The 26,572-nt window shown below is 41.1% G+C and overlaps 1 protein-coding gene across 4 annotated transcripts in view; it reads right to left on the reverse strand.

The window, feature by feature from the left end:
* Positions 1–7: 7 nt before the first annotated feature.
* The window catches only part of srcap (Snf2-related CREBBP activator protein), a 47,373-nt gene continuing 20,808 nt past the window's right edge, over positions 8–26,572 (reverse strand). For 3 of the 4 annotated variants that reach the window (XM_088069711.1, XM_088069709.1, XM_088069710.1), the window contains 18 exons: positions 24,667–24,996; positions 23,766–23,952; positions 23,516–23,685; positions 22,540–22,691; positions 22,242–22,457; positions 20,795–20,959; positions 19,979–20,086; positions 18,941–19,270; positions 17,991–18,163; positions 16,829–17,142; positions 15,733–15,935; positions 14,526–14,695; positions 13,571–13,767; positions 13,126–13,240; positions 10,677–10,802; positions 9,713–9,889; positions 8,855–8,938; positions 8–6,798 (listed from right to left, as the gene is read on the reverse strand). In XM_088069711.1, the coding sequence (XP_087925837.1) occupies positions 1,765–6,798; positions 8,855–8,938; positions 9,713–9,889; positions 10,677–10,802; positions 13,126–13,240; positions 13,571–13,767; positions 14,526–14,695; positions 15,733–15,935; positions 16,829–17,142; positions 17,991–18,163; positions 18,941–19,270; positions 19,979–20,086; positions 20,795–20,959; positions 22,242–22,457; positions 22,540–22,691; positions 23,516–23,685; positions 23,766–23,952; positions 24,667–24,996 (8,251 nt within the window). In that variant the 3' untranslated portion in view covers positions 8–1,764. The remainder of the gene's footprint in view (positions 6,799–8,854; positions 8,939–9,712; positions 9,890–10,676; positions 10,803–13,125; positions 13,241–13,570; positions 13,768–14,525; positions 14,696–15,732; positions 15,936–16,828; positions 17,143–17,990; positions 18,164–18,940; positions 19,271–19,978; positions 20,087–20,794; positions 20,960–22,241; positions 22,458–22,539; positions 22,692–23,515; positions 23,686–23,765; positions 23,953–24,666; positions 24,997–26,572) is intronic. The other variant, XM_088069712.1, reaches the window with a different exon arrangement.

Consider the following 26,572-nt stretch of genomic DNA (forward strand, 5'->3'; position numbering starts at 1 on the left):
TTTTGTGTTTGTCTTGTATCATAAATTGTTAAGTTCACACATCCGCTGTTCAGACTGAAAAGTTTTTTTTTTTTTTTTTTTTGCATTTTTACACCTTGTGAGTTAAAGTATCAAAAAACATTTTTTGGTTGTTTTTTTTTCTAATAATGACATGACGCTGTATTTCACCCACAATTAAACAAAACCTTCAACACAATGAAAAATGTCAACTAATTTTTGGTCTTTTTATTCAACTGTAATTGTCTTAAATTTTCAAGTAAAACAATGTGGAATTACAAGGGATCAAAGGAATGCAACAAATGAAGAGAGACAAATCAAAAATAAGACCATCACCATAAACTACCCCGACCCGCCCAGCCCCCCCAAATATCACCTTTGCTCAAAATAGCTCTCCCAAAGTAAATCGACAATTTACAGTCATCTGGAACTGTACCAGTAATTTTATTCACATATTTTTGTCCAAGTAATTTTTTTTACATGAACAAAGAGCAATGACGTGATGGTGACAAAAAAAAATCCAGGTGAAAAATAAAACATTAATTTGGTAGCACTGATGCACAGGGTGCTTTTTTTGATGTTCTCCGGGTTTCTTCTTTTTTTTTTTTTCTTTTGGCGTTTTTTTTTAAATAACGAGAGAAGCTCAACACCCCTGCTTCAGGTGCTTCACAAGGCAATCTAAGGTTCAAACCCATTTGGCCAAAAGAGGCACTCTTAATTTCAATAACATTTACTTGCCCTTTCGATATAAATACACAACAAAGTGGACCGGTAACTATAAATGCCTTTGGGAAGATTAGGAAAAAGAAATTTATCTTTTGCTGCTCTTGTGACGAGCAGATGTTGAATTTGCAACTTCAATTAATACGTTTTCAAATCGTAGAGATGCGTCGTGAGGTACCAAGAACCAGTTAATTGACTTAAGTTGATTTAAAAACTTATTACTACACCACAATGTACTCAAAAGCCGAGGGCCACGATATCAGATGTGCAAATGAGAAATGCAAGGCTGGATTTATAAAAAAAAAAAAAAAAAAGATTCCAACGAACAGAAAACTGACGTGACAAAAAAAGGGGCCCAAGCAAAGACAAGCTCCAGCATAGTGCAGCAAAGATCACATTGACAGATCTGGTCTCTTCCCAAAACCCTGGAAGAAATAATAAAATATGCATAACTTATCAACTGACTACAAAGAAACAATAGTCAGGACAGCTGACGAAGTCTTCAAAACCAAACTCTCTAAAACCTCCAACTTACAATACAACTGGTCACTCATACGTTTTTAACGTCACACAAATGACTTTTCGTTTACGACCCTAATAGAGGGTGCTGTATAATCCCATCTTAACGCAATATCTGAGTGTTCCAGTCTTAAATGATTACAGTACATAATGTGAACTAACAACTTTCCTTTATTACCTCTTGCACCTTTGTCCCCCTCAAGTCCCAGTGGTGAATTTATCCACTGTACTTTATATGACCATTCATGGACGCACAACGACGGCGCCACTTTTTTTTTTTTTTTTTAACTCTCAGTCCGGCATCCCTGAGCCTTCCCCCAGCTGACAATGGCTGAGCTGGCAAGAGGACCAGCTCCAATTCGAAAGGGAGAGGGCCCAAGAGGCAGGGAGGTCCCTGGCTTGTGCAGCACTCTGTTCCCTTGCATTCGTTAAGAGTGCACACAAAGCAGCAACCTTGGAGGTTATGACATGCTCTCGTGTCGTGCTCTACAACGGCACTTCCATTTTTTCCCTTTGGCACTCTGATCATGTCTTGTTGTGACGGTGTTGACCAGAAGAGGAGCGGGTGCTCGCGGCTGGTGATCGGGCCTGCACCGCTGCGAGTGCTGCAACGCTCCGCAGCACCCTGTCCGGCGTCCCCTCTGTTCCTGAACTGCTGGTCACCTCCTGCGAAAGCTTTTGAGACCTTCTGTCCTTGCGGCTCTCCCTGTGCTGGCCCTGCTTGTCTCTTTTGTCTCTGCTCTCCGAGCTGCGATCCCTCTCGCGCTCGCTGCCAGAGGACGTGGCACGGGACTCTCTGTGCTCGGTGTTCTGGGAGCTAATGCTGTGGGTGCGCTGGCTGCTGTTGCTGCTGCTGCGGCTTCTGCTGCTGCGCCCACCCTCGCAGTCGCTGCTCATGCTGCTGCAGGCACTGTGGCCCCGGGACGAAGACTGCGCCTCTGTCTCGCCTTCCTTCCCACCTGACGACTTCCGACTCCCCCTCTCTTTATCGTCTACTTTAGATCGCCTGTACTCCAATTCCAGGGGTGGAACCAGAGATCCAGGGCATTGTCTTGTGGAGCGGGACGCAGGGCGGCTTGTCTGATTGGGTGTTGAGGGTTTGCTGCCACCGCTTTTGTTATTTGTAAGATTCACGGAGTTACTCTGGGGAGAGGGGGGTACACTTTTGCTTTTGGGCTTTTGGTTCTTGTCCGAAGAGGAGGCAGGGGGAGTCCCGGCAGCCTTAGCTCCAGAGTCTTTGCGAGGGGTGTGTCCCGGTGTATCCACTCTGCCTTTCATTGCGAGGAGCTTGGCCGCCGCGTTGAGCGCCGAGCACCTCTTCCCCAGAACTTCGGGCTCAGGAGGAAGTGAGGGCGCGTTGTTTGTCTGAGATTTACTGTCCTGTGAAGGCTGAGCTCCTGCAGACTTCCTGGTGATTCTGACAGAAGATGTATCACTGCCCGACTCTCCACCTGTGGACGCATTGGTGTTGTTTGATGCATTTCTGTCAGAGCTTGGCGCAGGTTTCTTCCCTTGCCGGCTGTTGCCCTTTTCCCGCTCCTGATCTTGTAGTCTGTGCTTGGCCGAGCGAGTCAACCTGTGCTCCTTCCTGTTCTCGCTGTGGTCAGAGTCCGAGGAGGAGGAGGAAGACCTGGAATGCCTTCCCCGGGAAGTAGAGGTGGTGAGCTCCTTCTTGCTTTCCTCTTCCTTTGCCCCACCCTCTTCCATTTTCTCCTCCGCTGTTTCCGACGTGACATCCATCCGCCTCTTCTTGGCCGGATGTCTGTTCTCATAAGTCCTCTTGTGGTGAGCGTGGCGGGTGAGGGTCGATGTAGAGCACCCGGATGATGACGAAGAGGAGTGAGCAGACTCCTGGCTACTCTGGCGACTAAGAGGCCTTTTCTGGACTGGCCTTTGCTCCACTGCTTCTTGCTTAGGTTCTTCTTTCTGAGGGGCAATTGCAGGCTGTGCCTCGCTTCCCGACTCTTTGGTCTCAGAGGAACTCTCCACCTTTCTCCTTTTGGGCTGAGACTTACAGATGTCCTCCTCCTTGTCGTCCTCCTCCTTGCCAGCCTCCACAGAATCTACCTCCATTTCTGTCACCTTGTCCAGGTCACTTGTAGATGCAGATACTTTCTGATCTTTCCATGAAGATTGATTCTCAGATGAAACACTAGAGGATGCAGATGTAGGTAACTGGGGGAGAGCCTCTTCCTGAACTGGTGTGGACACAGGAGAAGCTGTTTTGGTTGTGGTAGCTGTGGTAGCTGCTACGGACACGGGGATGGCTGTAGTCATAGATACTTGGGTAGTTGTGACAATGCTTGTGGTTGATACTGTAATGGACCTTTCCGAGGATGAAGTGGTTGCAACGGTGATGGACTTTTCTAGGGATGATGTTGTTGTGGTAACCTGTACTGGTGCTGCTGTAGAGCTTGTGAAAGTTGTAACTGGAGGTGTGATCTCGACAGTCTTTCCTGCAGATGACGCAGTGGTAGTTGAAAATTCTATGACAGGGGCTGCTACTACAGGGGTTTTTATTTGGACTCCTTCTGTCGGGGATGATGGCGTTACTGTAACTGTCCTTGCCTTGGCTGTGGGAGTCACACTGGCAGACATTGTAGTCTGGGATGAAGTGCAGGTTGGGGTTGCAGGAGATTTTGCTGGAACATCTGTCGCCTGTGTAGCCACCTGAACCGTTGTTGGTGGTGCTGAGGTTACGACCGGTTTGGTAGGGATGTTGGTAGCTGTCTCATTAATTCTTGCTTGAGCTGGAGAACTTGGAGCTGTATTTGCAGCAGATGATGAAACTGTTGTTACTGATGCAGTTGTAGAGGCAGACATGGTTGGAGTTACCAATGGTGTCGTAGAAGCAGACATGGTTGGAGTTACTGATGGTGTTGAGGCAGACATGGCTGGACTTGCAGTGGGAACTGTGCTTGGACTTGTTGATTTTGACAGACTTGCTTGGAATGTTTTTACGGTTGTTGTCACTGTTGTTGCTGTAGTGGAGGAAGATACTGACTCCGGTTTGGGGGAAACTGTAGCTGAAACCTCCTGGACAGCAACTGGGGTGGAGGTCACAGTAGCTGGGGTAGACATTACATTAACTGGGGTGCAAGTAGTGGTTGCTGGGGTGGACGTTACGGTAGCTGGGGTGCAAGTTATAGTAGCTGGGGTGGACGTTACGGTGGCTGGGGCAGACGTTAAGGTAGCTGGGGTGGAAGTTATGGTAGTTGGAGCTAAGATTACTGTAGCTGGGGCAGACATCTTTGTAGATGGAGCTGAGGCTATGGTAGCTAAGATGGATGTTACTGTAGCTGGGGCGCAAGTTACATTAGCTGGGGCAGAGGTTAGAGAATCAAACAAAGCGGAAGCTTGTGGCAATTCCTTTGCCACAGTAGCTTTAGTTGTGACTGATTTCACTGTAGTGGTGACCGCTGGTAAAGCGCTAACTGTTTTTGATATTCCTGTTGAGATTGTTATGGCAGGGACTGATGTGACTTCAACAGCAGGGGCAGAGGATGTCACGGTCGATGGAGTGGCGGCAACTGATTGTGTAATGGTGGTGGTTTTGGCAGAGTCTGGTGCTGTTGTTTTCACAGTTGTAAAAGATCTTGGCTCTAAAGGAGCTACAGAAGCAGTGGAAACCACAAGTGTTGGTTTCACAACTGGATGAGTTGATGTGTCGGTGCTGGCAGGGGGCAGTGGAGGTGCTGTAGTGGGGGAAGCAGTGACTGGGATGGTGGCAGGCGTAGACAGTGGGCCAGATGATGCAGAGGACACTTGGGTTGATGCTGTGTCTGGGCTTAGAGTGGGAGCAGGAGCTGAGCTAACGTGCTGGGCTGAGCTGGATGTTGAGGTAACCACAGGAAGGGGTGCTGTCAACTGGGGTGCAGGTGCAGTGGGTGCTTGGACTGAAGCTGGTGCGGGAGCATTATCTGTTGTTGTTGTTGAGGCTTGAGCTGTATCTGGAGAAGGGACTGAAACCTCAGTCTTAGTGTCTGTTTCCTCAGCTTTGGCAGACTGGGAGGCCTGACTTGTGGTTACTACAGCAGCTATATGGGTCTTGTTGGGAGGCGAGACAGTTGGCTCTGTGTTAGCTTCAGTTTTTGATGTGCAGGACACATCGATAGTGTCAGTTTCATTTTTTGGGTCCTGTCCTTCACTGACAGTGTCTGACATTGTTACGGAGTCTTTGCGAGGTCGACCTCTCCTACGTTTTGGGGAGTGAGGGGGATTCCCTTCCTCAGTTGGCGAGCTGGGCTGTGGGGAAGGCGTTATTGTATTCTCCAACTCTGGTAACCTTGGGGGAGTCTTAGGGGGCCGGCCCCTCTTTCTTTTCAAAGGTGCCCCAAGAGAGTTCACACTGGACTCTGCAGAGGTTGAAGTGGCGTCTTTGCCTGGTGGTGTGTCCGTTTTTCTGGCCTGGTTTCCTCCTCTTCCCCGACCCAGATGCTGCTCTCCCAGCTGAGCAGCCATGCGCGATTCAGTTTCCAACCTGCGGCGTACTGGAAGATTCCTCAGCACAGGCATGTCCGGAGAAAGATGGGACGGGGAATATGGAGGATAACTTCTGACAGGCGGTGGCTGCACAGATGGAATAGGAGTAGAGTCTTGGTCCTGAGGAGATCTGGTAACTTTTGTTTTGCTGTCAGGGCTCGGGGATGTGTTGTCTTTGTTTGGTTCGTCAACGAATCCGGCAGTGTTCTCCTCCACGGTTGCCTCCTCAGACGAAGCTCCACCTCCAGTGCCACTGCCTCGCCGCCGCCTCCTTCTTGGCTCCTTCTCCTCCACCACTGTGACCAGCCTCCCTGGGAGCTTCCGCAGGACTTTGGCGGATGGGGAGTCTTCAACCAGGCCACGCAGGACTTCACCGTCTGCTGACTGACGCTTGCGAGGCGATCGGGAGCTGGTTGTGGGGGGAGACATGGCGCTGTGGTCTTTGGTGTCATCATCTTTTGCCTGATGGTCCGCCGGGCAGCTGGATTCAAGCGATGACTCGGACACCCTCCTCTCCTTCTCCCCCTCTTTTTCCTCTTTGCAGGCTTTGGAGGTCTTGCTGTCGGTCTCCCCAACACACTGCTGTTTCCCTCCAGGGGGGGAGGTTGTGGGAGGCGAAGGCACTGGACTGGGATGGGAGCGGTTTGGCAGAGTCCTGGTTTTGGTGTTCTGGTGATCTCTGGCAGGAGAAGAGGCTTTTGAGGATTTAGAGGAATCCTGAAGCCTGGTTGATGAGGAGGTTTTGTGATGGTCTGTGCGGGACGGGGTGGTAGACGCAGTGTCTTTGGCAGCTCCTCGTCCTCTCAGACCACCGCGGAGTCTTTCAGGCACTTCTCTAAGGGGTGTGGGCTCAGGCTCAGTTTCAGGGGAGGCTCCACGCAGCCTACCGCTGGTCCTTGTAGAGGTCACAACCTTGTCCTTGTCCTTGGGTTTACGGCCACGGCGGGCTGGCTGAGCAGGCTCCACGGAGGCTGGCGGTGACAAAAAGTCATCCTCTTCATCATCGGATGAAGCGTGAAGCTTTAGGCCCTCCTCCTTGGCCTGGTCCAGGCCCTTCCTGGCGGCCTCCACTTGCTCCTAAACAGAAAATAAAACAAGATTGTGACTTCATCAATCCCATATCGAGGAAATGTACACCTTACAGCAGCTTAACAATCAGCAGCACAACCGAAAAACGAATTATTAAATAATAAATGGGATGGGATTAAAACATAACAAAAATAGAAATATGATAAAATAAAAAAAAATATAAAATCTATATATACCTATTACTTAAACAGATACTGCATGTCTATGATTGGCAGTTGCACAGGATAACTGTAATACACATACACAAATTGTAGTACTTTACTGGAGTAAAATAGAAATAAACAAATATGATTGCAAAGTAAGTAGTATCATTTTGCACAAATATGCAATTGCACATGAGCTTGTCACAGTTTAAATATAGAGCATATGTAGTACATGTACATGTCTGCAGGCAAATATAAGTATATGACTATCAATATACAATGATAGACATAAAGAATAACTATACAGATAAAATACACATAAAATACTGAGATATTAAATACATGTTTAAGAACACATACAAAACATGCATAAAATAAAACAAAAAAGTAAAAAAATAAATTAAATAAAATAGCAAAATAATATAAAATTAAATTAAATATACAGTAATGGATAAAAACAAAAACTTAACACATTTAAAATCTTAACAGACATATAGAATTCTTCCTCTGTTGTGGATTAGAATACATGAGATAAAAACAATAGATATTTAAAAAATAAATGGCCCAAAAACCTGGGATGAAAGTGCTAATAATTAATGCACGGTGGTGGGTGATGGAGACAAACAACAGTGTTACATTATGCAATATTTTCTTGTTAAAGTCTGACTGTCGTTGAAATGAAGGACCTGCGGCGCTGCTTCCTACACTGTGGGTGTCGCAGTCTGTTACTAAAGGAGCTGCTTAAGGACCACCTCAAAGTTTGTTTTTACAAAACTGATTTATGTTTTGATTTTGTTCAATATAACGCAAAGCAACTTGCTGGGCGTTTACCCCGTTAACAGGGTTCCTGCAGCTTAAGGCAAGTTCGATTTTTTCTTTCTTGCAGAGTGCACGTATTTTTTTTTTTTTTTTGACATTTTGTTTATTTGGTTTCACTTCACAGCAGCCATCATAGTCATCTTCAATTTAGTAATTTTACAGAGGGAACAATTTTTCATTTTTTACACTCTTAAAGCAACATCAACATAAAAGACAAAGAAATAAAAAAACAGAATATGGGGTGTTCAGAATTTGAAATAAATTAATAAAAATAAAAATACAGGGTTTAGTTGTATTCAAACAAAAGAAGGGCATTTCAGGGAAATATATGTTTTTCACTTCTTCCAAATTTCTTCCTATTTAGCTTCCTGAAGCCTTATTGAAAAGGTAAGGCAAGTTAGATTTAAGACTTTTTAGGAGTTTTTTAAATGTCACTTGGAACGAATTTCTAATAACCAGAATTCAAGAAGGACAATTTTATTTTGCCCAAATGTTTTTAAGAAGATAAAAAATTAAATTTTGTTTTTCACTCTGCTCGTGAGAAATTGCTGGGATTCCCAACATAACATGTTTAAGAGGAGGAATTTATTTAACAAAACAAAAAAGATATTATCAATTATTTTGAGATTTTATGATGCAACATCAGAAAATGCAATCATAAAATTCTACTTGCCATGTCGGAGCATTTTTGAGACTTTTGAAAAACAAATTTAATTCATTTTAATTAAGGCCAATTAAGGTGCCTTATAAGACTTTTAAGGATCTGTGTGAACGCTGTAATAGTGGTGGCCATGGAAATCAAAACTAACACTTAAGTCAAATTCGTACCGGTGCTGAAACCGTAAAATGAGTCAGTTAATTCACAATAAAGTAACTGAACAACTTTAAACTAAATTTAGGCCAAATTATCAATAAAAAATGCCAACTTTTGTCTCATTACAGAGTCTTTTATGTGAAGATTTGCTACTTTCTCAGTTATTTATAATTGCAAATTCAATATCTTTTGGTTCTGGACTTAAGCTGATGAGACATGAATCTGTTATTTTAATTCAAACTAAGCAAAAGGTGAAGATAAGCGTTACCTCAGCCTGCTTCAGCTCCTCTTTGCACACGTCTTCCAATGAGGCTTCCAGGAAGTTCATGGCGTAGCGTTCAATGGGAGTGAGCTGGAGAAAGACCAAAAAATACAGCAGATCAACTCACGTTTGGCGTGACTTCAGGTGGAAAAATTCCTTTCGTCTTTTGTTGTTTTTTTTTCATCACACCAAAGCAGAAGACAAATTTTACAGGAGGGACGCCAAATGTTCGAGACAATGTGGCTTTCAGGAAGCAAATCTCTGGCATGTACTCGGGGAGTGTCCAGTGACTGGATCTTCACAAGAATTTCACAAAGCATTAAAAAACATACTCAATATTGACCCGCCCCTGCAATTTTCCACACTTTTTTTAAGGACATGCTGATTTTTCAGATAAATATATGTTTGGTATTTTAATTTCTGCAAAAAAGCTCTCTCACAGGGCGCTGGTTACTCCCTAAACCCCCACCAATACAGGAGGGAATAGATATAGTAAATAATATTTACATTATGGAATAGATTACTTTCTTTCTTTGCCTTCAGAAAAGTGTGTTTGCAAAGTCCTTAAATTAAAAAGAAAAAAAATGTGAGCAGCAGGGCAAATTGAACTGTCTGTATTAATGTATGTTCTGTACCATAAAATGCTGTCCAGAATAATAATTTAAAAAAATACAGTAAATTATCTGAGCATTAAATATTGCTTCAGACATACAACAAAAAAAAATCCTCACTGGCAACAATGATAGAAACTTTATATTTAATTTTTACATCAAAGATGTATAATCCAGCTGTTGAAGAGCTCAAACCGAATCTATTTTCACTTTTTAATTAATAATTCAATAACAGAAGTGCATGATTATTCACCTGCTCCACCAGAGCAGCGATCTCCTGCTCGGCCTTGGACAGCTCCTCTACCTCCTCTTGTTCTCCTCCGTCATCCAGAGGGATGTTCTCGTTGAACTCCGCCAGCTCGGCCACCTGCTCTGCTTTGGCCTGAGAGGCGGCGACGATGTCCTCCTCGTCCTCGGCGCGACACAGGGCCTGCGAGAATCATACCAGAATGATCACATATTATTTTTTAACGGCACCATATTTGTTAGAGAAGCCTTTAATGTTTGATGTGTTTGACAATATTAATTCAGGTTTAGGTTATTAAGTTCAAAAGTCCACTATCAGCAAGTCTAAAAAAAAATACAGAAATATTTAATATATCACTACATTTTCTACATTTAAAAACAAAAACTCACACACACACACACACACACACACACACGAGTGCGAAAAGATATGTACGATGCAATTAATACAATAATAAAATGTATACGTTTTGTTATTAAATAAACACATTAATAAAAAACACATTAAAACTATTCAAAATAAACAAATAAAACAAGAGTAGTAAACATGAAGTAAATAAATAAGGACATTAATACAAATATATATTAAAAAAATCAAATTAAAAGTAATATAAATGTATGTCACCTTTTATCAATTAATTAAAAATAAATTAAAAATAAATGAAACACATTAAAACTATTTAAAATAAACAAATAAAACTGGAGTATTAAATAAGACAGTAAATAAATAAATAAATAAAATATAGGGATATTAATAAAAACATATATTTAAAAAAATCAAATTAAAATAGTAATATCAATTTATGTAACATTTTATCAGTTAATTCACGTACAATTTTATTTTCATTATGATTTGTGGTGTATTTAATAGCAGAGTATATTATTTATTGAGCCATTTATTTATGTTTTGTTGTTGCTGTTGGCATTTTTGTGCTCCGTAGCTTGTTTCGTTGGTATGTGATGTGTCTAACCTGCTCCAGTATGGTGGTGCTCTGTTTGTTGACAGCCTCCTCCTCCTCAGCTTGAGGCACAGAGAGCTCCACCGCCGCCTCCCTCCGCTCCCCGTCATTCATATCAAACAGCTCTCTGATGGTTTGCTGGGGAACAAAATGAAAATGAGTCACATTCAGCTGAAAAGGAAAAAACACTTTAATGTACTTGACCAAAAAACAAAAACAAGGAGGCACTTGAGCTGCATAACGTCTTGACATTAATGAGTTAAAAAGAGCAGTTAACACTGACGGTGTCATTTATTCAATGCATTGATAAGAAAAACATCGGCGCACTTCAGACAGCACGAGTGGCGTGACTTAAAAAGGTGGATCTGAACACACTGAATGAAAGGCGAGGAGGGCACAGTCTGTTTCTGCAGAGAAAAACACTTTTTTATGTGCACAGTCATCGAGCACACACCTACATGTTTGTTTAACCAGTGATTCATCATCAAGTGATTTACAGGAGACACTGAAGCAGCCGCAGTACAAACCGTTTGATAAATCCTTTTATCCTCTATGAAATAATAATTTATGGGAATTCCATCCGTTTTTATCTGTAACCGCTCAAATTTTAAAGGGTCACAGGGAGCTGCTGGAGTCTGACACTGACTACTGACGATCACAGAGCTGACGGAGAGAAAGAAAACCATTCAAACTCACATTCACACCTACAGGCAAGTTAGAGCCATAAATGAATTATTATTAATCTGCATGTCTTCAGACTGTGGCAGAAAGCTGCAGAAAATAGGGCTGCACTATTATGACCAAAATATATATATATATATCCTTAATAAAACCCACTAAAATACTAACTGAGATTTAAAATTCATTTTTTCATGAGCATAAAACATTGTTACAACAATTAATACAAGCAGAACAAACATTACAGCGAGCACAACCTCCAGTTTAAATGCACGATGGAAACTTCTATATGCACTGGTGCATTCATAAAGTCCAATAAAGGTTAAGAAAAAATCAAGTGTTTCTTTGCCTCATTATTAATTTGATCAATTTTATATTTTAATTATTTATCACAAACATTGTTCATTGATTTTAGGTTCAAAATATTTTAACAGTACATTTAAATGCGTGCCTTTTACGTCCATGTTGTTCTACAATCCTGCTAATGTGCAAATCTTTGCATGAAAATAAAACTTGAAACAAGGTTTTTCTCATTTAATTTAGCAATTTATTTATAGAAAGCTTGGGACATGAGGAAGGAAGCTTTGCTGCAGTAGGTGTACGATGTGTATTTAGATATTTTATATTCGTTCATTTATTTTATTATCATTTCCCAATGTATGTATTTAATTTTCTGTGTAGAATTTTGTATCTGTTGTTCAGCTGTAATTATGAATTTTGGTCAGCAATACCAGAAGCTATTTTTATGTTATGAATTATGTACTATGGACTATTGGTTTGGTTCAGAAAAGCACTATACAAATAAAGTTTATTATTATTATTAGTATTATTATTATTATTATTGTTGTTCATCTCATTGCAAAGGTGTCATATAATCCCATGGGGGATGGGCCATTAAGGTGGCATGACTCTAAAACAAAAGAATTCATTCATTTTCTGTCTGAATGCAGTTTATCCCCACATCTCATTTTTTAAATGTATGTTTTTTCATAAATAGCAGTCACAGTATCGGCACGTGCTGCAGTGTAGCCGGGACGTCTCAGGAGACGCTGGACAGGAGCGTGAATCGGTGGAGTTTCGTGAGCGACATTATTCTTCTTGGCCTTTATGCATTTATCATAGTGCAGATTGTGGTGTTTTTTTCACACACTTTAATAAGTTGGTTGTGTTGCTTTGAGGCTCAGACACAATTCTCATGCACTCCTTGCATCAGATTTTTTTCTCTCCTAAATCGAAACTTCAAAGCAAACGGCTGATGATGGTTGAGGCACCCAGTGGCTCAACTGGTACAGCAGGCACCGCGTGTAAAAAGGCTGCCCTCGCTGCAGCGGCCCCAGTTTAAATGCAGTCTGCAGCTCTTTGCTCTTTGCAGACTCTCTCCTTTCACACTTCAGCTATCCTCTTTAACAAAGGCTTAATAATGCCAAAAAACCACACACACATACACATACACAAAAAAACAGATGTTGATGGTTGATCAACAGCTGATTATCTTTTTGCCCGTCTGCAGTTGCAACATTCAGAACGTTTTTCACAGGCTGCTGCTGCTGCTGCAGGGCGCACACATAACGTCAATGACAGCTCTTCAAAAGTGGACGCTGGCTGTTCGTTTAGGAAGCGCTTGATTTGATCTGCAGAGGAGTTTTCTATGAGCGGAGCACGAATTTTAAATCTCGCAACTGATCATAGGAGGTAAAATCGTGATCATCATTCAACTCCACAAAAAAGCCCCAAGCCCTAAAACCAGAGGCTGCTGTTTGTAATCTAAACATTAAATTCTCACCTGTTTGAAGAAGGCAGTTGTGAAGTTTCCTCCTTCAATCGCCATATCTCCCAGCATCCTCTTCTGATTGGCTTTCTTCAAAATGTTCTCCTCCACTGTTCGCTCGCTGATCAGCCTGAAAAAAAAAATATTTATAAAAAAAAAAAAAAATCAAATTTCTTGTTTATGGGGAAAAGGAGTTGTAAATAAGTAAGATGCAAATATCATGGTCCTAAAATAACACTGACAACTTCATCAAACGACAATTTTCCTCGTCTCTGCTGTCAAACACCAACTATCTATAGCTCCATTGTTTCCTCGTCTGGAGACATTTTGACTCAAAAAAAGAAAAGAAAAAAGTCCCCATTATAATTAAAACTGGCTGCAAATTGGAGTTTAAATAAATGCTGCTTTTTCCTGCTCGTCCCTATTTAACTGTGGTTCGTCAAAAAAAAAAAGCCGTCACCTGTAGATGTGGACGTCTCTGGTCTGGCCGATTCGGTGGCAGCGGTCCTGCGCCTGAGCGTCCATCGTGGGGTTCCAGTCGCTGTCGTAGAACACCACAGTGTCGGCCCCGGTCAGGTTCACCCCGACGCCTCCGCTGCGAGTCGACAGGATGAAGCAGAAAATACGTCGATCTGCGTTGAAGCGCTCCATGAGGGCCTGAGGGAGAAGCACGAAGATGCAAAGAGAATAAATGTTTACTTTTTTACTGATAAGAACATAAAAGACAAGACAACAGACGGGATCATCAAAAAAAGGACTGTGCATTTTTTAAGTCCATGATCGACCTTTAAAACCTCTGAAACCAGAGAAAAGTCACCTAATTCATGAGCATATGAAGAGGGCAATGAGTAATTTACCTAAAAATCACCTGAAAATCTGCAAAAGAAAAATAAAGAAAAAAACAGAAATAAGGAACTTACCTGACCCCTAAAGAAGCACCAAAAATATATCTTTTTAATCTCTAACATAATTTAAATACATAAAATAACAATCATAAATACTATATTTATAATTTCAGAATTTTCTTTTTCTTTCTAATTCTCACATAATTCTCTTTGTAATTACTCATTTCTTACAAACTGGTGTTGCTCATTGACTTTTTAGCCATGTTTTCAAAATAAATCAAACTAATCTGCTGGGTTTTAGAGGTTTAAATGCCTCCCAGGAGGAAGAAATTAGGATACTCCCAAAAAATATGAAAATGATAAGCAGACATATTTCCACACTTTCTCCAAAACTGACTGTGTTCAGGTTTGTGGCTTCCAGATTAATTCCCTCCGCACGTGGACTGCATAACTTGATTTTCTGATAAATAAAATGTTTTGTCTGAATTTTAAGACAGCACTTAAATATTAGAGGGTCAACATCTAATATTTTCCCATGCAAGGTTACTTGAAAACGCCGTCATTGCTAACCTGTCTCTGCTCCACGCGTGTGCTGCCATCCAGTCGGAGGTAGATGTGTCCGTGGTAGTTGAGGAACTGCTCCAACACGTCTAACATTCGCGTCATCTGAGTGAAGATCAGCACTCTGTGGCCTCCGGTCTTCAGCTTTCGCAGCAAAGTGTGAAGAGTCTGCAGCTTACCTGCGCACAGTAAGAATACAGTTATTTACCGCAGAAAACAGGGTGACCAACGGCAGAGAATATTAAACAGGCAGAACAGATAATAACATAAATACAATGGGACACGATGGGACGAAGGACCGATGGGCTCAAAGTGAAAGCAGGCTTTGCTAAATCAGTTTTACTTCACTACCTGAGGCATCAGTCATGGGTGACCAGAGCTTAAGAGATGGAAATTTTCATAAGAGGAGGACATTTTCCTTGCTACTTTTATTGCTATATTTTTCTTTTTTTTTTTGACTCCATGGGCCGTTCTGCTGAAACACGACTTTTCTATGATAGAGAGCCACTCATTAACATCGGGAAAAGTTGTGTGGGGTTTGGACTGAATGCAGCAGACCGCGAGAGGATCTCCACCAACAGCACATGCCGAGCAACCAGTCAGACCAGAGGAGAGAAACGAAACCGAAAGACGAAGAGAGGGAGGAGAGCCAGCATCAGGGCGAGGCTGACCCGACTTGATCCGAGAGCTGTTCCTCTGCCAAACCTTCTTCTGGTTCGTCGGGTTGCACGAGAATAAAGTGGATGAGATGTAATCAAGGCTCACTCGGCAACCAATCAGAGACTGCTCTGCGCACATCTTCACAGAGACATGGATCAGGCTGTTGCTCTGGATTGGGGGGGACAATGTTCAGAGTCGACAGGACACAAGACTCCGATGCAAATTCGAAAAATGCACTGCAGGAATTGTACGATGCCGTCAGCAGCAACAGGATGAAACCTTCATACGAGCTGCTGATTTTAATCAACTCATCCTTCAAAGATGTAGCAGGATCAAGGACAAACTAACTGATTGTGACTAATAAATCTACCTTACACCTTATTAAATACAACACTGACATTCATTCTTTCTTTCAACCTTTATTTAGTCTCAACGGATGACCGAAACATTGTTTACTTAACTATTAAGTTTATGACCGTTTATGTATGAGTGTGGGAATTCTCTTTAAGCACTCGGGAATCAAACATGCTGTAAATAAAGCATCTTGAAATCTTACCACAGTCATACTGTATGAGCCTCAGGTCCGGGAACTGGGTCCTCATGTAACACTGGATACGATGGAGACTGCGGGTGAGCGGAGCGACTTGAGTTGACAGTAAGGAGGTGAAGACGGCCTGCTTGTGGCTCAGAGAGGGAGGAGGGTGGCAGCAATGCATGGAGATCGGAGGAGCCTCCACTGGGGGAATCACAAAAGTAAACCTGAAAGGGGCAAAATAAATAACAGGTAAGTCACAAATCTTTGCGGTAGAACGCAAAGTGTCCACATTGAAGGTGTGCTTTCTAGCTTTTTGACAATACAAAATGGTGTCCCTCAAGGGTCTGTATTGGGTCCAATTTTATTTACTATTTACATAAATAATTTTGGCAATACAAAATTTCTTTTAAACATCCTATAAAGTGTCTCACAGAAAAAGCTCAGGGTGAAGTTAGTTTCTGTTATAGAAGCAAACGCTCCTTCAGTGCAAGGAAGAAACTGGTTCAAGCAACAGTTTTGTCTGAAATTTAACTATGGAGACATTTTATACATGCACAGTAATACATCTTGCTTAAAAATCTTGGATTCAGTGTACCATGTTGCACTCCAGGTTTTCGCACACATCACTGCCGTTTGTACGAGAAAGTTGGTTTATCTTCTCTGTCCTACTGTTGATTGAAGCATTGGTACATTTTTCTTTACATGAAACTGTGAAAACTGTCTTTTTATTTATGTACTCTACTGACTACTACATCTACTCCTAAAACTGCCAGCAGTTACAAGTTTTGGTCACATGGGAAACTTTTGTTTTTGAGTTTTAGCTCCGTCATCTTGGTGTCAGCTGCAGAATCACCTTAAACTGGACTCTATTATCATCATGGGGGAGTTTTAAGAGCAGGATTAAGGATGTTTTGGAAACCGGATGCACATGTACGGTCTCTGAACGCTGCAAATTGCCTGTTTGTTGTAAGTTTGTTGCTAGTGTGTACATTTTTATGCTGTTGTGTTTTTAGTCTACTTGTTCTGTTGAATCTCAGTGTGACAATTCCTGGTTAAATAAAATTTTTTTAAAATCCTTCTTGGAGTTGAAACTCCCGGAAAGTGATGAGTTACCGACCTGTCGATGATGTCATTGAGCAGCTCCAGCCTGTCGTCGATGCTGTTGATGGCCTCTTTCACAGCGCGGCTCTGAAACCAGAAGTCGTCTTTGTGTTGCCACTGTGCGTACAGAGCGCTGCTGTGGCCCGAGCGGCCCCACTCCCCCTCAGGGCTCAGGGCGGCTGGCGAGGGACGGGGACTGGGGAGGAAAGTCAGGAAGTCTAAGACCTCCCGGCCGTACACGGGCTTTGCGGCACAGTGGTTCTCGTTGACTCGAATGATGAAGTCCAGTCGGCTGTCGCGCTGCTGTTTCAGGTTGTCTGCCAGCCAAGACTGTTGAGGAAGTTAACGTGAGTGTCAGTTAACGTGTCGAAGAGCTTAAAAACAGGAAGCTAAGAGAGATAAATCATGTTTCTAATAGTAATAACATCTGGCTTTTAAATAAGAATAGCTTATCGACAATATTCTCATTATTTATTTCTCTTATTTTTGTGTATTTATGTTTTAAATTTTTACTTTTTTTTCTTTCATCAATTTTATGTCTTTATTTTGTTTGTTTTTTAATCTATATATAGGTTTTTTTTATAGGTTTCTATATATAGGTCTTTTATATAGGTTTTAGTCTAGCTTTTATTCAACTATTTTATTATCATTATAGCTCTTCTATGTATTTTTTGTATTTATGTTGTAAAATGTCATTCTTATTATCACATCTGTTATTTAATTTTTTTTCTGTCTTATCAATTTTATATGTCTCTTTTTGTCTTTTTAAATAAGTTTCTCATTATTATTATTATTATAGTTTTACATTTTTATTTTTGTTTTCTTTTTAAACTATTTTTCTAGTTTTTGTCTAGCTTTTATTTATCAGTTTATTATTGCTATTACTATTATTACTATTATTATAGCTTTCCATTTAATCGTATTTTATCATCATTTTATCTAGTCTTTATTCTAGCTTTTACTGTTTTTTTTACCATCACCATTATTATTAAAATAGCTTTTATCTATATTATTGTCAAAAATTCTATCCTTTTTTTGTTTTTATCTGAATTATCTAGTCATTTAAACAACTTTACATTTACAGTTATCATTGCTTTTAAATCTATTTTATTACATTTTTATTGTCAAATTATTTTTGTCTTGTTGATGATCAGTATCACGAGGCACAGCTTTCCTACCATGTGGAAAGGAGAGCGAGGAGGTGGACGAGGCACTCTCCTGGGTGGAGGGAAAGCTTTTGCAGCTGTGCTGGGCCTCGACTTAGTCGTAACTGGTGTCGTAGTGCTGCTGGGGTCTCGCGGTGCCACTGAAGACTTTGCCACAGAGGACGAGGAGGTCACCTGAACGGGAGCTGCGGGGAGGACGGAGGAGGAAGCAGAGCGTTTTAAATAACTCACTTCTGACGAGCAAAAAAACGAAACAAATGGAGTTCATTTCAGTTAATAAAAGCGGAAACAATTTTAACCCAAAATACCGTTGTCATGTGAACCAAAAGCCAAATTACAACACAAGTTTAACATTTCGTGCCAGAATCGTTGGCATGTTAATGGCCCCTAATGCCATACGCCACTTATGGAAACTACTTTCCTCCTAAACACAGAGTTTCTTCACATTTTCCATTTCAAAATTAAATACTTTTCTGTACTTTTCTGTACTGCGTGGGAACCCTGCTCACAAAGTAATTCAGAAATTATTTTACTAATAGAAGCTAAAAGTACCCCAGTTAGTGAAATGCATGTAAACCCGCTGACAGATGCTGGATATTTCCAGTGACGGAGAATGTGTCGATGACATTTAAAGACTTTTCTTCTCTGCAGTTTAACTTTTTCATGGAAAAATCACATCAGACACAAACTATTACTCAAAGCTAGGGATTTATACGCCTGAAAATGTGTCTTTAAATATCTTAACTGGCCTTGAGATAATTTCATGTGACTGCCTAAACTTCCCTGCATGTTTTGTCTCACATGACACGCTGCACACATCTGGTTCTCTAACAGGATTTAAAAAATGGAGTGGGATGGTGAGGAAAGAAAAAAAACATTGAAGATTAGTGCCGTAAAGATGTGACCCAGTTCTGTTTTTCATGCATGCACGCGGCGTTCGGAGTCGTAGCTCGATCTCTCACCTGGCTGCTCTGCGCTCGAAGGAGGAGGCTGCACTACTTTGAGGACAGGGCGAGGGGGGTGGGGCTGGTTCGGGGTGGAGCTAGGGTTTCCGGGGGGAGCCATGGTGTAGTGGGCAGTAGCGGGACCGGGGGTGCGCTGGGCAATTTGCAGTGGAGCAGTGTTTCTGACAGGGGTGGTGTTGGCGTGGGGGTGCGGGGAGGGGGATGCCTGAGGAGCAACACGAGGGGAAGGGGCCACAGCCAGAGTGGGCACGGGCCCGCCGTCCTTGCCTGCTGTCTGACGCACGACGATCTTCACGACGCCGGGGCTGCTCACCATGGAGGGCGTCACTGAGGAAACATGAATCAGCTGTGAGAAACTGCTTAACCCTCAGGGACGGTTTGACGCATTTTATGTGCTTTTCATTCTTCAGTTTTTGATAATTTTGGCTGTGTTCATGCATGTGGCATACATTTGGAAAGATCTGTGATTTTCCAGCTCAGCTCCTACAACAAGTCTAAAATGGGAACTAAATAGTTACATTCAGACTGTTAAGGTAAAAAAATGCTCCACTGAAAACCATCAAAATGACAGTTTTAAAAATCTACTTGGCATGTTACATATGGAAGATTATTTATTTATTTTTTCCATCTATAGACACGCTGATATCATGACAAAAACCTAGCATTTAAAGGGTTAAAATCCTGAAAATGAATGAATATTTAATATTTGTGATTAGCACTGATGTTAGTAGAAAATACTATTAATGTATAATATTTTTAATGTTTGATTTTAAAAAATGCACTTGCGATATGAGTGCGTGTAATATTGAAGCCGGCCTTAAAGGTAAAATATTTTTAAAAATGCAATAGTTGTATGACTTAAAATTTCCTTTACTGTGACATAAGAGAGTTAATAATTAAAAATTCTTTGGTTAATTAAATCGTTTAACTAACTTTTAAGGCATAATTGACTAAAAAGTTTTTTTAAATTATTATAACTTGTCAGCGAGAGTGTTAAGAGGTAGAGCATGAAAGAGAGACAGAAGGGTTAATAACCTTGTGTGTTTGCCGGATGCGCGTTCGCTGCGCTCTGGACCGCCACCTGGGCGGGCTGGCTGATGAGGTGGTGCTGCACCCCGCTGGACACCAGGTGCATCACATTACCTGCAGCGAGTCCAGAAACCACAGAGCCGGTTCAAATAAATATAATATATGAAATACAGAACTGCACAATCATGACCAAAGAAATTATCCAAAATAATTTGCTTAATATTCTGTTACATTTGTTAGAAATGCACTTTTTGTTTCTATATCCTGAAGAAGCAAATGTTTTTTTATTATAAATGTCATTAATCAAACTCTAGTCCAGCTTTAATAATGTCTGAAAAAAACTTTCAAATTTGTGAAGGAGTTATTTGTTTCTTTTCCTCAAATTTTTTTTCAACATATACTTCTAGTTTATTTTGGTTTTATTGTACGTTTTTCCTACTTAATGTTAAAAACAGAAAATGACGTGAGTATGCTGTGCTATGTAATTTACACCACTTTTAATTCGATTAAAAATTTTAAAAATTGTTGCAAAGTTGCAGTGATTGGACAAAATTTGAGTTTACATTAATTGTTGCAGTTTCAACATCCTGGATATATTCAACAATTTGCATCTTCATTTTAATTTTGCCTGTTTTCATTTATGCATGATGACCCACACATCAACAACTACGGGCAAATCAATAAACTAAACACTTATTCATGAAGACGATTACAGTTGCGATCTACTGATGAACTTTTGTAGTTGCATAACTGATTTTAAATGACACAAAAAAAACCACTCTCTATTCTCCCACAGTGAGTCTGAGGCGGCGTGACTCTGACCTTGAACTGGGCGCGGAGACGCTGCTGGGACTTGATGGATCTGAGCTCCCGACAGAGTCAGCTTGTTGCCCTGAAGCTGGAAGGTGACGGGTTTGCTGCCCTGGCAGGACGACACGGGTCGCCCTGCCAGCGAGGCCAGCTGGGCGATGCTCACGACCTCACCAGCTGAGGGAGGAGACAGAAAGAAGACGTGCGGTAGAAACATTTTCATATTCGGTTTACAACAGATGTTCTCAAAGTCTGGACTCCAGAACAGACGGCATGTCGATGCAACAATATAATGATAATAATGATAATAATAATAATAATAATAATAATAATAATAATAATGATAATAATAATAATAATAATAATAATAATAATAATAATATAATGTGATGAATTTCCTACTTTGAAAAAAAAAAGTTTTATAGTTATCAATTAATTGTTAGTTTCATAGAATAAAGTCTATTTGGAGATCTTTACAGCGATCCTGGCCTGAGATTAAGACTTAAATGTAATTGTTTCCTGATTCGCTTCACATTGCCGGTTGTCATAGCAACACTGACATCTGGCAAGCGAATGACGTTTAAGTCATCGCATGTCAGAGCTGACGGGTCGGCTGACAGGCAAAGTTAGTCGAGAGCATTAAAGATCGAGAGCATTAAAGATCTGTCCTTCAAGCACGAGAAAGCGAGAATTTGACAAAACGAGACTTTGACAAAGCTAGACTTCGAGAAAGCGAAATTTCGAGACAGCGAGACTTCAAGAAAGTGAGACTCCGGCGTCTTCTGTCAGCGTACATTACGTTCCCAATGTGGTGAGGATGTCAACATCTTTCAAAAACGAGCTAACGGAGAAAAACACGTTAATTTTGCCTCAATCCAGCACGAAGCCCATGCTGTTTGATTTGCACAGAGACAGCTGGAGCTGTGAAGAGTGGAAATATTTAAAAATATACAAAAAAACAGAGTCTGCACACTAGATGATGCTTATGTCTGCAGAAGGGCTTTGGCTCAAAAAAAGGAAACAAATGTTCATGGGAGCATCATCTACTGTGCAGACTCTATTTTTGGATCTATTTCTCTTGTGTCCAAGTATTGAAGAGCTTTTGGATGTGCGCACTGCTGGACTTTTTTTTTTAAAAATTGTAAATGTTGACACAAAACAGACATTTCGAACAGCAATATCCTCAGAATACAGAGATGATTTCAACAGTTAAAATCTTCCAATCAATCAACAAACAAGTAGTTTGCAGATCTATGACAGCAGGAGAAAACAAAAAACGCATCACCTTTTCACGAATCGTTCTGGACCTTTGGTCTTGAATAGAAATCATATTCGGACTTCTGCATATTAAGTTTTAACTCTTGGTTTAAAACAAAGTCAAGGTTGTGTGTATGATGTCTTAAATGAAATATGTGATGTGTTCTGAGACACAAACAGCTGAACATCAGCGTGCACTTACAAGGTAACCTGGCCTGCATATCAGGACTGAGCAGGACCCTCTGGGGCAGGACGTTGCCGGGGTTTGGGGTCGGATGAGCAGGGATGCTGGCTGTGCAGGAAGCAGTGGGAGGCCGCACAGTTAGCACTGGTTTTGGAGCGCTGGATCTCACTGCAGTTTGAGCCGCAGGATGCACGGCCGGGCGGGGGGGCGCCGGGGATGCAACTGAACACACCACTAAAGGAGGAGCGAGAAATCAGCAAAATGTAAAAATACTGGATCATTTTCTTTGTGCATTTCTTCCCCCTTCACCACTTGCCTTGCTGAACGACAGGAGCAGGTGCAGGAGCGGACGTGACTTCAGCGACTGGAGGAGGTTTGGGGGTCTGAGCTGCAGGCGGCACGGAGCAGGTGGGTTTGTTCATCAGCAGGACCGGCCGGTTATCAGTTTTCGGAGGCGGCTGGAACATCCTAAAACAGACACAAAACAACCAAGGAAATATTGGAGCTGCAACGATTGTTAAGTTCGTCCAACGACTGAAAATTAACTCGCAATCGTTGAATATTTTAGTAATTTTTAAGCCAAACATTTGCTGATGTCATGTTTTTTAAATATGAGAATTTTATGTTTTTCTTTGTCATACATGATAACAAAATGAAAAAATGTTAGATTTTTGGACCATGGGTTGGTCGGATAAAACATTTGAGGATGTCAACTTGACCTGTTTCTTTATTTTATCTACAAAAATTTTTTTGGGACATTTCTTGCCAAGGTGGTCGTTCCCATTATTTTGAAAGAAATCAAAACAATCTGCTCAGGTTTTCAAAGGGTTAAGTGCTTTCATACTGTCGTCGAGCATTATACTGCATGCTGAAAGCCTCTTTCTAGAACTTTTTGTGCATTTCTTTTTTTCTTCTTTTTAATTTTTATTTTTGATATTATTTGCTGCAGTGAGCACGCAGCCTCCGTACGTGGGGCTCCTCATTGTCCATTTGAGGAAAACTGTTCAGGGCGTCGCTTTAGAAGAGACAAAATAACAAAAATAATCCTGATAGACTTTTTGTTGGCTGCCAAGCTTTTCTTGACCGATACATTGAGTTTGTAATTGAGCGGATGGCGCTCTGAACCAGCTTTGAGGTGACCTTTGGCGAAGCATTTAACCCAAACTGCTCCCACCGCTCAGTTACAGATGAAAGACCGTGACGCTCTCGTACTGATGCACGCTCAGCTGTAACGATCCGCGGGAGCAATTTACCGGCTCAACTTTGAAGTCTCTGAGGTATCAGCTGCGTACCTGTTGACCTTCATGCGGACCGGTTTGGGTCTCGGAGGCGGATCGGGGGACTCCGTGATCTCCTGGATCAGTTGGCGGCTGACCTTGTGGCGCGGCAGGAAGACGTCTGCCTGGTACCGGGACACACGGCTCTCCAAACCAACAAGGTCAAACATAGAAAGGTCGCAGCGCTGCGGACGCAGAAACAGATTTTTAATCACATTACATTTCACAATGCATCTTTTTTTTTTCATTTTTCTTTGACGCTGACCTTCAGAGGGGAGACCTCCAGGGCGTCCTGCACCAGGGAGGCCGTGTGGAAAACGATGGGCTGCGTGATGAAGGGCGACTGGATGGGTCGAGGGTCGAACAGGTTGGGGTGGTTGCACACTTTGCGGAGCTGCATCAGGATGTTAATCACAGACATGAAGTGACCGCTGGCAAGAGTCTCCCGAGTCCTGACGATGAAAACAAAAGACGAATGAAACAGCGAGGTGGTTACATGAACAAAAGCAGAGGTAACAGTTATCACGGGCGGAAAGTGTCAGCAGAGCACAAAAAGATGTTTTTTTAAAGTTTTTAAAAGGCCAAATTCTTGAAAATAAATTAAAAGGAAAACATGCTGAAGATTTTAAACAGCTTTTTAACTACACTCAGTTTATAAGGTACACCAGGCTAAAAGTAACGCCGTCTACGATTGCAGGATGCAGGATTTTATATTTTAAAGGACAAAAAACGGGAGAATCTGAGAAGAAAACAACATTATGAGGCAAAAATCAGTTTTTTAAAGTTTACTATCTACATTTGTTTATCTAGCTTATTTAATTTATTTCAGCTTTATCATGGAGTATGAGGCGGGTACAACACCGAGCAAAACAATAACACAATATTTAGATTTTATATTTTTGCTCTATGTTGTCTGTAACTTACTTTGTTTTGGCCGGGACATTTTTAAAGGTTTTTCTGGTTATACGTTCAAAAAAAAAACAAAAACCATGCGGGGCAATATCTGTAAGAGTTTTAAATTAAGTTATATAAATAAAGAAAATGTCCCTTTTACAAAAAAAAAAATCTGCTTTTTCCAAATCCGTCAAACAGATTCATGATCAATGTTTGGTTACATTCAGAAAAGTACACAATATTTAGATGATCAAAGCCGTGTAATAACTCACGAGGCCTGGGCCATGAAGTCGTCGTAGAGGAATCGTTGTCTCTTGGAGAGCCGACAGCGAACCACGTGCTCGTATTTCTTGGGCATCTGCTTCTCGACGTCGATCTTGATCCTGCGCAGCAGGAAGGGTCTCAGCACCTTGTGGAGCCTCTTGACGAGGCCCTCGTTGTACTCCTGGCTGCCCTCGATCATCCCCGTCAGCGGGTTGGAGAACCACTCCTTGAACTCGCGGTGAGACTGGAAGACGTGCGGCATGAGGAAGTGCATCAGAGACCACAGCTCCATCAGGCTGTTCTGGAGCGGCGTTCCCGTCAGCAGCAGTCGCCGGTGGCTGAAACGCGGAGAAATCAATGCAGATGATTGGAATTAAATTTATTGATGACAAAGAAAAAACCAACACGGTACATGGTTTTAGTAACTTTACAAATTAAGTTTTTTTATAATAAAAACATTGGAGTTTAACGAGTGGTGTGGGGAAATTACCAAAATAGCCAATTTCAAACATTTAATTTTTTTTAAACTGAACAAATTTGTACAATTGGAAATTTAACTGTCTTGACTTATGTTCTGTACCCATAATCTGATGTCCAGAAAAAATAAAAAATAAAAAATATTTTTAAAAATGTCTGGGGACTTGTTTTTCTTCTTTTTCTAATAATTTTGATTTTTTTGGATGCTTGTTTTCTATTTTTTTCCCATATTTTAGATTTTTTTTGGATGCTTGTTTTCTATTTTTTTCCTCATAATTCAGTTTTTTCATTGTTTGTGGGAGTTTATTTAAAAGATTTTAATACATTTGGTACTTTTACTTTTAATACATTTTGCTGATTACACCTACTATGTAGATATAAATTGCTCATTCTAAGGCATCAAAAACGCAACAGTTCTTATTTTCAGGCAACTGAAAGAGAAAAAAACATTTGTAGTCCTGCGATCAGCTGGTTAACATTCCCATCCACACACCACTGAGGCCTGTGGATAAACAGTGAGGCGCTCTGGTGTATTTCGGGCGATGCCTTCAAAGTCAAACATGGTTAATGCTGAATGATGGCGTGTCCTCTGCAGCTGAGTGCACACCGACTTCTTGTGACAAGCAGCAGCTCACCGACGAGACACAGAGGAATCCTTACATGTGCGCTGAAGCACGACAGACATTTGTTTTTTTTTTAAATTCAGCTTGTCCGAAGCCACTCGGTACATAATGCTCGCTTATGACACCTATTCAGATGTTACGCCTACGAGCCCGATTTCCTGCTGGAGCCCGGATCATCTGAGACGACTGGGTTATTATGTCACACGGTGAGAAACGCATAATATCAGCGTGCAGCGCTCTGGAGAAAAACTGACACATGATGGTTGACAGCTTAAACCGGGCAATAAAATATTAAAATTGAAAGTAATTATATGGAAATGACATTAATATTGAACCAAAGTTGGGGGTGCAAACTTTGCATATTGCACATGATTTCAGTCACTCTGTTATGAAAACAAAATTAAAATCTGTCCTGCTTCTATGCTGCATGGACATCAATGCACGATCTATTTGTGTACAGGGCTGAGCCTTGAAATAATACCACAATATTTCTAGGCTATATCACAATACACTATATATTTTCAACAGTAAAAATATACTACTACTGTTATAATAAAGTTTAATAAATTAATTTAATTTCTTGATTTATGTTCTGCACCTACAATCTGATGTCCAAAAAATGGAAAAAAGTATTTTTCTATTTTTTTAAATGTTTGGTAGCTTGGTATTTTCAATTTAGTTTACAATTTTAATTTGTAAATATATAAAAAATATAAATATATATAAATAAGTTTTTGTGTTATTTTTATAGATTTCTTTTTTTTCTTTGAGTTTTTGTGATGTTTGTTTTCTTTTTTTTCTCTATTTTTTCACA

The sequence above is a fragment of the Plectropomus leopardus genome, chromosome 19 (assembly GCF_026936395.1).
Source record: "Plectropomus leopardus strain MGB_pleo_1.0 chromosome 19, ASM2693639v1, whole genome shotgun sequence".
Lineage (NCBI taxonomy): Eukaryota > Metazoa > Chordata > Actinopteri > Perciformes > Serranidae > Plectropomus > Plectropomus leopardus.